Source organism: Gymnogyps californianus, chromosome 3, assembly GCF_018139145.2.
Source record: "Gymnogyps californianus isolate 813 chromosome 3, ASM1813914v2, whole genome shotgun sequence".
NCBI classification, from domain to species: domain Eukaryota; kingdom Metazoa; phylum Chordata; class Aves; order Accipitriformes; family Cathartidae; genus Gymnogyps; species Gymnogyps californianus.
Window position 1 is genome coordinate 2114647 of NC_059473.1, and position 12075 is coordinate 2126721.

Consider the following 12075-nt stretch of genomic DNA (forward strand, 5'->3'; position numbering starts at 1 on the left):
AGGAAAAAAGAACATGCACATTCATTAGAGGATTCATTATAGCCATTAGCATTTGTATAAGAACTATCTTCTAATGAAATGGATAAAGCAGTGTGAAGATTTACACATGCTGTCCTGATGTCCTCCTCGTCAACAAAGATGATCAGATATCAAGCAGCACTGCACTTCCTGCGTTGCAATAGATTTTGATCAATACAGGTTTTAGCTATCCACTTTAGTTTTTTTGTCACTTAGACACAATTCGCATACATGGGAAAACTAATTTTCTTATCTATCGATGTGATCTTTTAAAGAAAACGTGGGTTTAAACCACTAGAAATTCATCCCTTTGCCCTTTGAACAGCATTTCTCAAGCTGAAGGCACGAATACTTGAAGACGTGGCTGAAGACCAAGAAAGAAGCAACCTTTCTTTCACTACTACCACATACATTTTTCTACTTCCTCCAGATCTTGCTTGTTCCTTTCAGTTCTGCAGCTACAACCTGCTTTTGAAGGCCTCGCACATGCTCTTTCATCTGTTTTACTTGGCATTCGTTTCCTTATCACACACAAAGGACAGAGGACAGGCATTAAGGAATTTTATCTTCTGTCAGAAAAGAGGGAAGAGCAGAGTTCAAGAAAAACTGTCACAAACCAGTAACGACTGGATAAGCAGTAGGATTTTGACATTAGACCAACAGCATCTAATAGACTGAGAACATTTTTAATTGGCAACAGAAAAGTTTATATTTATCTCAGTCTTGTGTCTTATTTAAAGGCATCTTAATTAACATATTCTTCCTAGCCGATGAAGTTGATGACATGATTGCCCCATTCATTAAAAAGCTGCAAGTGAAAGTTCATAATGCATTCCTAAGACACAAAGCAAGCCTTCCAGCAAAACCAGGGAGGGTCAAACTGGTATTCCTAACACTTCTACATTGGGGGGGGGGGGGGAAGTTTTCTTTCTTTATACATCAGAAAGCAATAAATGGAGACAAATCCATTAAAAACCATGGGGAAGAGCAGTAATTTTAAAACATCTCTAACTTAAAATCTTCATATTTTGACAGCTACAGTTAGCAGCAGATTGATTATTTCCACTTGAAAGATAAAAACATTCTACTGAGATAATTTGATTTTCTCAGACTTTGTGAATATTAATAAGCCCATTATTTTATTGCTATTGTAACAGGTCTTTATTGATGGAAATACCAATTAAAAAAAGCTATCCACCAAACCCATGTCATACGGCTGTAGTCCACTGATCTCAGTGCTAGCTGTATTGTGCTGCCCTAAAAACAGTCTTAAAAAGTAGAAAACATTATGCAGTGTTTTCAAAGCATAACAGGAGTAATTTCTATTTTAGATCATAAAACAAGAAATAAAAAAAAGCCCACATGAAAACATACTTGACTGTTCCACTTAGAATAGGTCTCAGTTCACTACTTTTTACTTGGTAATAATAGCTTATTTTCTTTCGTTTCTAATGCAGCTCGATAGTTACACAATTTTCCTCCTACCTCATGCATAAGCGTTTTTTAATATCTCAGGACAATTTATCTGCAAGCTACATGTTGCTTTATGTTTTCTAGCCAGCAAAAGACCAAGAACTATTTCCTTGCTTACAAAATATCTAGAACCCGAAGGCCATTTTCAGATTGAACTACGCATTGCTGATTTTTGTACCGGAGTTTCTTAGTTACTATAGTAACACGCCAGCTCAAAAAAAGGCTTCTTTCATTCAAAATATTAACAGAAAACAAAGAAACATAACTCAAGCACACCAAGATATGCCTCAAGTTGTAGGTTAAGTGTCCTTTGTTATTCTAATACCTTCCCAGCACACAAAGGCCAGACTACTCTGATGAGAGCCACCAAGCAATTGGGTGTGGCAAAATGGACATTGAAACAGGCAGTCAAAGCCACTGGCCTCCCTCAAAATCGGGTAGCAAGCAGCAAAACCCCCACAGGATTCTAACAGTGTGGGAAAATTGGTCTCCAGGGTTAGAAGAATGATGCCTATATGCCTTCTGCTAAGTAGCCAGGTTTCCAGACTGAGTGCTCTTCAAAATCCTCATCCTCCCCACCCTGGGCACTGGAGGAGGAGGAGGAAGAAGGAAAAAAGAAAACGATATCCTGTGATACACCAACCAGAAAGTTATACTAGAAAAATGCATCGCAAATTACTGAAATAACACAAGACACACCTGCAAGCCACTTAGAAATCATATTTTTCCAATCACAGATCTACTTTAAGATTGTCTTTTCACCATGCCAATTGCCAACAACCACAGCTTATTTCTGTCCTCGTGAGCTGCAAAGTTTGAGTCTCTTGATCGTAGGCCCTTATATTCCAATGACCACTCACTGCTAACCTGTCTGTAGATCGGCTGTTGCAAAAGGACTTGACACTTTCCTAGCAACTTTGTACCAGTCAGCGGGAGAAAACCACTGACCAGGAGGCTTAAATGTTGTTTGTGGTTATCTATGAGATAAGAAAGAGGTTCAGTGCTCACCAGTGGTGATGCAACAGGGCGGACAAGACAGTTATCACTTCGTAGACATGCTGCAAACTTCCATAAGTACAGATAGGGAGGAAGGGAAAAAAGGGCAAATAGTAGTTCTTCACTGTCTCCTAACTTGTGGTTTGTAGGATTTCATCTCCAAGGGGAAAACTCCCAATGCAATTCAAAACTTCCCTGAGGAAAGTTTTATATGGTATAATTTATCATTATATGGTAGGTGGAAGCTGTGTGGTTTTATCCTGGAAAGCAAGTCAAAGGATACACACATGAAGCAAATATACTATAAAACTTGGCAAGACTATCCTTGCACATACTTCTGGTTAACAGAAGAAATAGCTGTTTGGCTTTAGAAACTCTTATACCAGCTGAATTACAGAAGCAGGCCCCACTGTGCTAGATACTGCACATGACAAGAAATAAAACCAAATAAAATAAATAAAACCAAATAAATAAAACAATTCCGTGTTAAACTCAGCTAGATGGGAACATGAAATATGAAAGTGACGATACTAGCTTTACTATACCAGTCAAATTGCTGGTTACTCTCCTCCTTATATGTCACTGTAATGGAAACTGTGTAACACACAAAAAAAATCATATCCTACCTTTGATATACCTAGGTTATGACCACCTCCCTTACAGCTTTACTGACTACATTTGGGAAGAAAAAGGGTCTTGCATCTCAAAGAAACACTGAAGATCAGTGGGAACATATTTTAATAAATGAAGGGTGCAAATGAAAGTCATCAGTGGTAGTATTCAAGGACAGCTATATTTTTTCCAAGTCATGCCGCATTCCGTCCTTAAAATCCACACAACTCCTCTGTATGAGTCTATGCATACATAGCAGCACACCAGAAAACTCAGCAACACAAAATAAAATCTGAGGAGCGTATATGCTGCTTTAGAATCTGTATAAAATGCAAATTACAGGGTCTGCATATCCCCACTGCAGGACGAAATGCACACTCTATAGAGTGAGCAGAAGCAGGTATAGATCACTCCATTTAATCACCACCTACTGCAGCTGGGGTCAGCTTGGTGAGGGTGAACTCTAATACAGAACAGTTTGTGTGCCCCTGGTACAGCTTGGGGCATCCCTGCTGACCTCTGCTTGACACTGTCTGGCACATAAGCAAACTGTTCATGAAACCTCTCCGCAACATTGATGAATTAAAACCAAGTCCTATAAAACTAAATGGAAAAACAAGATGAATTAATAAACCGGCCCTTCACAACATTTGCATATGTACTGAACCGTGGCCGAGTTGCAGGCAACCGACACACAAGGAGACATCTTTATTCACTTTGGATGCTGGTCGGTGGCCAGTCTGGTGGATTTACCATACGGATTTCTTGTAAGTGCAGTTTAACTTCAAAACATAATAGTCTCTTCCAGGAAAGTGATATATGACCTCCCTTCAAAAGCACGATCTAGTGCTGCTAGGATCTAGGGCTTTACAGATGGAAAGCAGTATCTTCTCATCATAGTTTACTGGTTAATCTTACTTTGGACAGCTAGCAAAAAAAAAAAAAGTGCCTTACTTTTACCATGTACAACTACCTCAAATTTACTTTTCTTTACACTGTATGTAAATTTAGGTAATGAAAAGATTTAAGTAGTAATCTCTCAAGAAGAATTGTAGTTTTTGCTACCCACATAACAGTGAGTAGCAAAAAAAAGAAAGTGTCCAGCAGAGTGTTTTACTGCAGTCCTCTTGCTTCTTTTCTTCTCCAGCAAATATTTATATTAGCTCTTAAGAAGGTAGGCTGCTGATACACAGCCAGAGACTTGCATTACATATAATTATGTCACAGTCTCTTATACCAATGATACTGAATACTCCTAAGTATGTAACTAATAGTAATTACAAAGATTTACTTTTTAAAACACCTCCAGATGTATAAATAATACATTGTAATGGGCCATCAAGTAGTCCATACATTTTCTCTACTGTTACACGACAAAAAGCAGCACCATGGCCTACTGTTGCAGATAAAACAATCCCTACTATTCTTTGCATACTTGCTACAGGCAATACTACTTTCTCCTTCTCTTGGAAATAGAATTTCAAAGTCATTTGCCTCAAATCCTCTCTAAATCAAAGCCTTAGATTTTAAATATGAAGAGAATAGAGTATTTTCAAAATTTCTAGATTGTGAACTGCAATTCTTCAGTTATACCTCAAACTCATACAACAGAGCTGAAAATAAATGAAACCATAACTCTCCAGAAGAGAGAGAACCATCCCAGACACATGGCTATCCATGCCATAGTCACCCTGCCACAAGTTGCGGGCATCAAATTGATTTTGCCAATTTCACAGCAAGACTGAAAGCGAACTAATTTGAACCCAAGTTAAATATTTTGACTGAAATAGTTTTAACGCCAACTGCTACATGCAAAACCAAAAAATACTTCATGTTTAAATGGATACTTAACATGCTTGAAACTAACTACTCCTGCATCTGAGAGGACCAAAGCATTCATGACATAACTAGACAATACTTTTATCGAAACAATTTGTTCTCATCTAGCAGTTTCAAGTACTTAAGACATAGCCTCTAATATTCCAACCCATAATTAGATGAGCATTATGTGTTACAACAGCTTGTCTTTGGAAACCAGGCCTCCGAGAGATGCCAGTCCTCACTTCAGAGCTCTAAATTAATCATCACTGATAAATTAAAATACTCTTTGACTTCTCAGCTACGCTACCCAATTCTCACACAGTTAGGTCTCCCCTACTCTAATAAAGAAGAAATATTTCAGGAATTACTGTGCTCGTTGCCTTATCCTTCAGGGGTCAGAGAGCAGAAAAACAAATCAGCTCTAGAAATCACACTTTCATCCCTACTTCTCAAAGCAACAGCAAGATTTGGTCGATCCTATTCCTTCCATTCTGTTCTGGTCAAACCTTCCACAGCTCCTCTCAAAGAACCTGCCTAAAAAAAAATTCTGTTCGCCCATCATATAGGACCCCTCCTCTCAAGTCTGTTGCAAGCTTTTGTCATCATCTGTCCTCCAAATGGTGCAAATAAAAAAAAAAAAAAACTCCTCGGCATATTGCTACACAAAGAACTATCAGAAGAACAACAAAAGTAGGCTTCATGAAAGACATCAGCACAACTAACCATAAAGTCCTGTCACATATGCAAATAAAATGCATCGTGAAACTCCCCCCAGCAAAATTAAATTCAAGTTTAACAACAGGCCTTTTTTTGTTATTGTTCCAGAACCCTTTTTTGATTAAGTCTTGAGTATCGTGCCCACTCATACCATGACATCAAATTATTATTGAAATCCTGCATCTTTAAAACGTATACAATGTGCCAATATGACAATAGCAATGAAGACAAGAATGCACCACCATGACAACAAGGCACTCTGATTTGTTCATTTTCACTGTTTTAATAGCCTCAAGTTAGCTCTTGTATTTTGAACTAGCAAAAGCGGAGCCCAGACACAATTGCAATCCGCATGCAAGACATTAGTCATGCTGGGTCAGCTCCCGGATTAGACCTTGCAAGAAGGGTTTTGGCACTCTGGCAGCACTAGCAATTGTTCAGAGGGCGGCACGCCCTCCACTGCAGTACTTTCAAACTCCGGAGTACCCCAACGTTAAGGGGTGATCTTCTTAGACAAGGCTCAGATGACAGCTATGGCTAGCTGCGGCCATCCAGGAGGCATACGCAGGACGCGAGGTTGACATTTTTCTCCCAGTACTGCCACACCTACACCAGCGAGCAGCCTGTACGCCTTTTGTGCTTCCATACATACTTCACTAGCTTACATTCCCTCTTGGGGCTTAAGATTGATTTTCTGAAGCCGGAGAGCGGCGTTTCCCACAAAGGGCTGCAGGGCTGCACGCTTTGCCAGGCCCGCAGAGACGCCCATCCCCTCACCCTTCGCCTGGCTCCCGGCCTCCGTGAGGCAGGTTTAGGAAAGGAGGTAGCGCTGCTCCTTAATTCATCTCCCTCGCCCTTCCCAGCGAAGTGGTTTGTTTAAAATGAGTAAGATTAAAAGCGTCTGTATTTCCCTCCTCCCCCGCGCTCCCACGGCCGCAGCGGGTGTCCGCCGCAGGGCTGCCCGGCGCCCCCCACGCCCAGCCCCGGAGGCCGCTGTGTCAGGTCGGGCCGCCCTGCGGGTGAACCGTGCCCGGGACAACGCGGCGAGGGGACGGGAAAGCAGCAGCTACACCGCAGGCAGGTTTTGCGCCAGGGGAAGAACCGGCCGGACCCGCGGGGGCGGCGCAGCCCCAGACGGGCGGCCGCGGCCGTCACCTCAGGCTCTGCCCCCCGCACCCCCCCCCCCGCGACGCGGCCGTTGCCAGGCGGCGGCGGCCTCGCCCCGGGCGGCCCATGTGCGAGGCGGAGGCCGGGGCGGCACTTCCCCCCTCCCGCCATTAGCATAACAGAAAAGAGAGGAGAAGGGAAAGAGAAGAAATTAAAAAAAAAAAAGGGGGGGGGGGGGAGCCCTTTTTCCCGCATGAGGTGCGGCGGGACCACGGGGAGCGGGGCCGCGCCCCGGCGCGGCTGAGGGGAGGGAGCGATGCCGCAGGAGGCGGCGGAGGGCCGGCAGACAAAGGGAGCCTCCCGGCGGGGAGCGAGAACCCAAGCGATTCGGGCGGAGGCGCCCGTCTGCGAGGACCGCTGCCCCCGCCCGGCCGCCACCCTCCCCGGCCCCGGGGCGGAGGCACTCACCAGCCGAGCCGGAGGAGGACCCTCTTCTCCGGGGGGCGGCGGCGGCGGCGGGCTCGGGCTTGGGCGGCTGAGGCTGAGCGGGCCGGGCGGGGGCCAGGGGCTGCTCCTGCGCGGGGGACGGCGTGGTGGCGGAGGAGGAGGACGACGAGACGGCTCCCGGGGGGCTCCAGTCGGGCTGCGGTGGCTCCGGAGCGGCGGGGCGGGGCGGCTCGGCGGGGCCGCCGAGGTCCAGCAGCTGCGGCGGCCGCTCCTGCAGGGCTGCGGCGGGGGCGGGAGCCGCGACGGGCTTCCTCTCCATCACCTCCAACTGCTCGTCGAAGTCTTCGTCCTCGTCCTCCTCTTCCTCCTCCTCTTCCTCCTCCTCCTTCTCGTCGTCGAGCACGAACTGGTAGTTGAACTGGGGCTGCTGCGGCCGCGCTGGCCCGGAGGAGGAGGAGACCAGGAGCGACTGGTCCAGCTCGTCCATGGTGCCTGGAGCTGGCGGAACAATGAGTGCGCGGCGCTGGGGCTGTGCCTCTGCCGGCTGCGGGGGGAGGGCGAGGGCTGCGCTGCCGCCGCCGCTGCGGGACCCAGACTCCACGCCCTGTTGAGTCACCGGTGGGGGAGGCGGTGGGGCGCGGCCGCCTGCACCGCCCCGCCCCGCCCGCCGCGGCGCTTGAGCGACGGCGGCGACGGCCAGTAGGAACGGGAGGGGGCGCGGAACCGCCAATGAGGCGCGGCGCTGGGTGCGGTCGCCTCATGAATATGCAGCGCGGGGTCGGGGCCCGAGGGATGGCGAAGCGGGGATGGAGAAGTCGGGTAAAGTTCAGCGCGGAGAATGCGGGGTGGGGTGGGGCGGGGCGGGGGCGGCCGCGGGGGCCGGGCCGGGCGGGCCCCACCTGCGCGCCGCCCGGGGGCCCCGAGGCGGGGGCGGTGCTGGGGGCCGCGGCGCCCCCTGCGGGAGGGGCCTGTGGGGACGTGGCGGGGTGGGGGGCGCAGCTCGGAGCCCCTCGCGTTAACGGGGCGGGGGGGGGGAGCGTCCCTCCATCCCTCCGCGGGCCGGGCTCAGGCAGCGGCGTGACAGACATCTTGTGAGCGCGTGTCGTGATTCATCACTTTCCTCTGCCAGGACTAGTGTTACTTTTTTTTTCTTTTTTAAACAGCGGCCAGGAACCCTTAGCTCTCTTAAAAAAGGAAAGGGTATCATCGGGCTCCTCGGGGACCTATGCTGCAAGGCACCGATCAACCGTAACCCGGTTTCTCTCACCCTGGATGTGACTGAAGGGTCCCGAGGCACCCCGGGCGGCTCCGCACTGCGGGGCCGGGAGGGGGGTGAGGCTCCTTCCCGATCCCGCTCCTTCTCCTCGGGGATCGCGCAGATCGGCGCGGGGAGGAACATCACCTTTGGCGGGGGGGCAGGGGGGCGAAGCGGCAGGCGCCTTCCTCCGAGGGGAATGGAAGTTTTAACCAAAACATGATGCAAAAAACCTCACTGTGTCTGAAAAAAACGGAGAGGAGACATTTTCAGAAGAGACAAACTTGTTTAACCACTCGTATTAGTTTAAGTCAGCCATCTGAACAGATCTAACCATCTCTCTAAAATCTGAATTATGCAACTTGTGCGGGAAAAAATGGCAGCTTGTTCACAAAGCAAAAATTGGCATATATCTCTGCGTTAAGACTCTGGCGCGGTCTCTTGCTTTCTGTTCAGAGGTGGAACATTCGCCAAAGCCCCTAGGGTAACACTTAATTTAACTAAAATGGCGTATATTTAGATGCAATTTCCACCCACACAGCTACCACAATAAGACCAAAAGGACTTAGAATTCTATATTTAATACTATTCCAACATTATTATGGATTTTTAACCCAGAGATGATTTATTTTCCCAGATGTGCCTGTATAAAGAGATTAGTTGGTGGAAATGTTCAGAGCAAGCAAACCGCAAGTTCAGTGAGACACAAGAACTTAAGGAAGAGGAACAACAACTCTCCTATTCCATTCTGCCATGTAGGATGCAATGTATGCAAAGATGGATGTTCAGGTGAGCCGTCCCACTAAGCAGAATGACTGACGCCCTGGCATCAGGAGAAGTTCCCGAGTGGGCTCTGTTTAGCGCATCCAAATGCGTGGAGCCGGTGAGGGGGCAGCTACATTGCATACCGCAGAGGGAAGAGTCTCTAGCATGAAACTGGGGCTAGAGCTCCAGCATTCAGTCCCTTTTTGAAAAACAGGATGGCAACACACGAATGGAGGGACTCTAAGGGGTCCCAGCACTGAGTCCTCTCTTGTCTCAGAAAAACGTATCATATTCTTTGCATGAACTGTTTGAACTCAAATATTTGAGTGTGGGGTGGGTTGTTGCTGCTATTTGTATTGGGAAGGCTATTCTAAAATACCTCATTTTCTAAATAACTAGAGACCTCTTCCTAATTTCCAGTCTCAGTTTGCTCAAGGCCAATGTACATCCTTTTCCCTTTAAATTGTTCTTTTCTCTAATTTTAATTTCTAACCTGCTTAAAAGAATACACTTTGTCCAGCCCTTGCTTTCTTAAGCTAAAGCTAGAGAAGCTCTGCTGTCACCCTTTCCCTTGCTCCTCCAAGCAGCCTTTACCTGCACCCCATCCAGTCTCAGTTCAGGCACAGGAAGTTCCAGATGAGATTTTTTTCAAGAATGTACAAAGACATCAATATTCCCTATCTCTACCAGAAAGGACTAGAAGGAACGTGAAAAGTATTTTTATAAATACAGTGAAGGCAACACTGTTATCCCGATGGAGATACAAATTTCACAGCAGGTGAATAAGCACTTAACAACCTGTGAGGTCTTTAGACTTCATTCTTTTCCCCTAAGATTTTGTATCTTCTATTGACAAATTATCTGTGTGTATTTTCAAGTCAGCCCCTTTTTACAGTGATATAAGGGATGTTACAGTGGCAGCAGGATGGATGGATTAAATTCCATGTATTGTTAAATATAAACCATGGAAGTTCTGGCGAAATTCTATTCCTAGTTTTATTGTTACATCTCTATTACAGCCAGTGGACTACATATGCATGAATAAAGACAGAACAGGCTCAGTGGCTCCCATCATCCTTACTGAAATTTATATTACACTACTTAGGACAGAGTGTAACGCAGCGTTCAGCTCAGTCAGCTTAGGTGTCAGCCCTGAACTTCACCTAGATGTCAGTTATCCCTGAATGGTATTTTTGATCTGGTAGAAACGGTGGGTCCTGACGTGGAGGATCACAGCCCTTGATCTCTGCTCTAACTCCAGTACCAGCCTTCCACTTCACCGAGCCAGTAACTAATTTGGTTCATGATTTAAGAAATAAACTGATACCTTCAGTCTTCTTTTTACTTATTGATTGCTATGTCTACCCGGTGTCTTACACCAGCTGCCACAGTGTGAGTGCATGCAAAGAAAATCTTAACAATACTTCCTCTCTTTTCCTACCAGCTAGTCACTTCGGAGAATGTACATGAGGGAGAGCACTCAGTTCTGGGTAATGTAAATTCTCAGAACATTTTTACTCTTTGAAGAAGCTTAATATACTAAATTGCATTAAGAAATGAGTAATGATCTAGTGAGGGCTTTTATCTGAGAAAAAAAAACCAGGCCAGATTTACTGACCTTATCGATGAACAGAGGTCTGTAATCTTCAGTGGCATTTTACCCCATTCACAGTAGATGACTTGGCCTGCAATATTTTACTAAAAGGAAAATTCAGCTTTTCTGTGTACTCATTTATTACATACCAGGAAAGCAAATAGACTTTTATTTTTGTGTTGTAAATCTGCACTTTTTGTATAGCAAATAAAAATACTTTGATTGAATACAGTCTTTATAATTTCACCAGCCAATCCATTTTCGCATCTGTTGGTTAAACAAGAAAATGGAATTTTAACATTCCATTAAAATATACCCTAAGGCAACAAGGTACTTTTAAAAATTTGTGAAATTCTGAGTACAGACACAGCGCTGAAACTAATTTTAACATATCTCACTGCAGTGATTTTTGGTCATCTACAAGTAGGAAAAATCTATATATAATTTGGCTGATTTTATCAGAATGCTTGGAAGAGAATCCATCATCAGTTAAAGACAAATGAAAGGGTTTTTTATTTCGAGAAAGGAAGTGACTAAAGGTCTTGGAGGGAAACAGGAAGGGAGTTCCAGATAGCCTGAGCAAGTCAAATTAACAAGCGAGAGGAAAATACAGCTCTCCAGTACTGAAACTATACTGCAAAACACCCTTTCTTTTAGCTCTTTAGAAAAATACTTTACAATTCTTATATGAAGATTGTCAACAAATAGGAGTACTTTACAGATATTCAGCAAGTTAATTTACAAACTTAGTTTTCATGAGGTGTTTTCATATAGCAAACTTAGGAAGAAAAGCATTCAGCACGTGAAAGAGAAACACCAGTTGGTGTGTTTCTGAATTTCCACAGCAGTGCTGACAACGGCTATGTACTGGTTGGATTTTTTTCTGTCCACTGTGACCTTCTGCTTGATCTTACAGAGAAGTAATATGATATCACAGCATATCGTAGACTAGGAAAATAATTGTGATGGGACAAATGCAGTATTATCAATTCACAGCAGGATCAAACAGAAAAAAGACATTTGGTCTCAGCAATTTAAAAAGATGGAGTTAAAACTGCAAGGATGGTTGGGTTTCTGTCCCTCCTTTTACGGGCAAAGTACAATCCTCCAGGTTTCAGGCATCATGTCTTTATCTCTGGAAGGATAAAACTCTGTGATTCTTTTGTTTTCAGATTATGCCTGTGCTGCAGTGCCTTGGGCATCAAGCATATTTACCTAGCAGGTTTGTCTTCGTTTGAACACCTGCTGTACTTCTTTTCAAGATCAGTAG

The 12075-nt window shown here is 45.3% G+C and overlaps 1 protein-coding gene across 10 annotated transcripts in view; it reads right to left on the reverse strand.

Moving 5' to 3' along the window:
• RTN4 (reticulon 4) overlaps positions 1–7753 on the reverse strand; it is a 47249-nt gene extending 39496 nt beyond the window's left edge. For 7 of the 10 annotated variants that reach the window (XR_007766286.1, XR_007766285.1, XM_050894882.1 and 4 more), the window contains exon 1: positions 7213–7753. Coding sequence is in view for 8 of the 10 variants with exons in the window: in XM_050894882.1 (XP_050750839.1) it covers positions 7213–7678 (466 nt within the window). In the remaining 2 variants the exon portion in view is untranslated. The remainder of the gene's footprint in view (positions 1–7212) is intronic. The other 3 variants (XM_050894885.1, XM_050894890.1, XM_050894891.1) reach the window with 3 other exon arrangements.
• Between the last annotated feature and the right edge of the window lie 4322 nt (positions 7754–12075).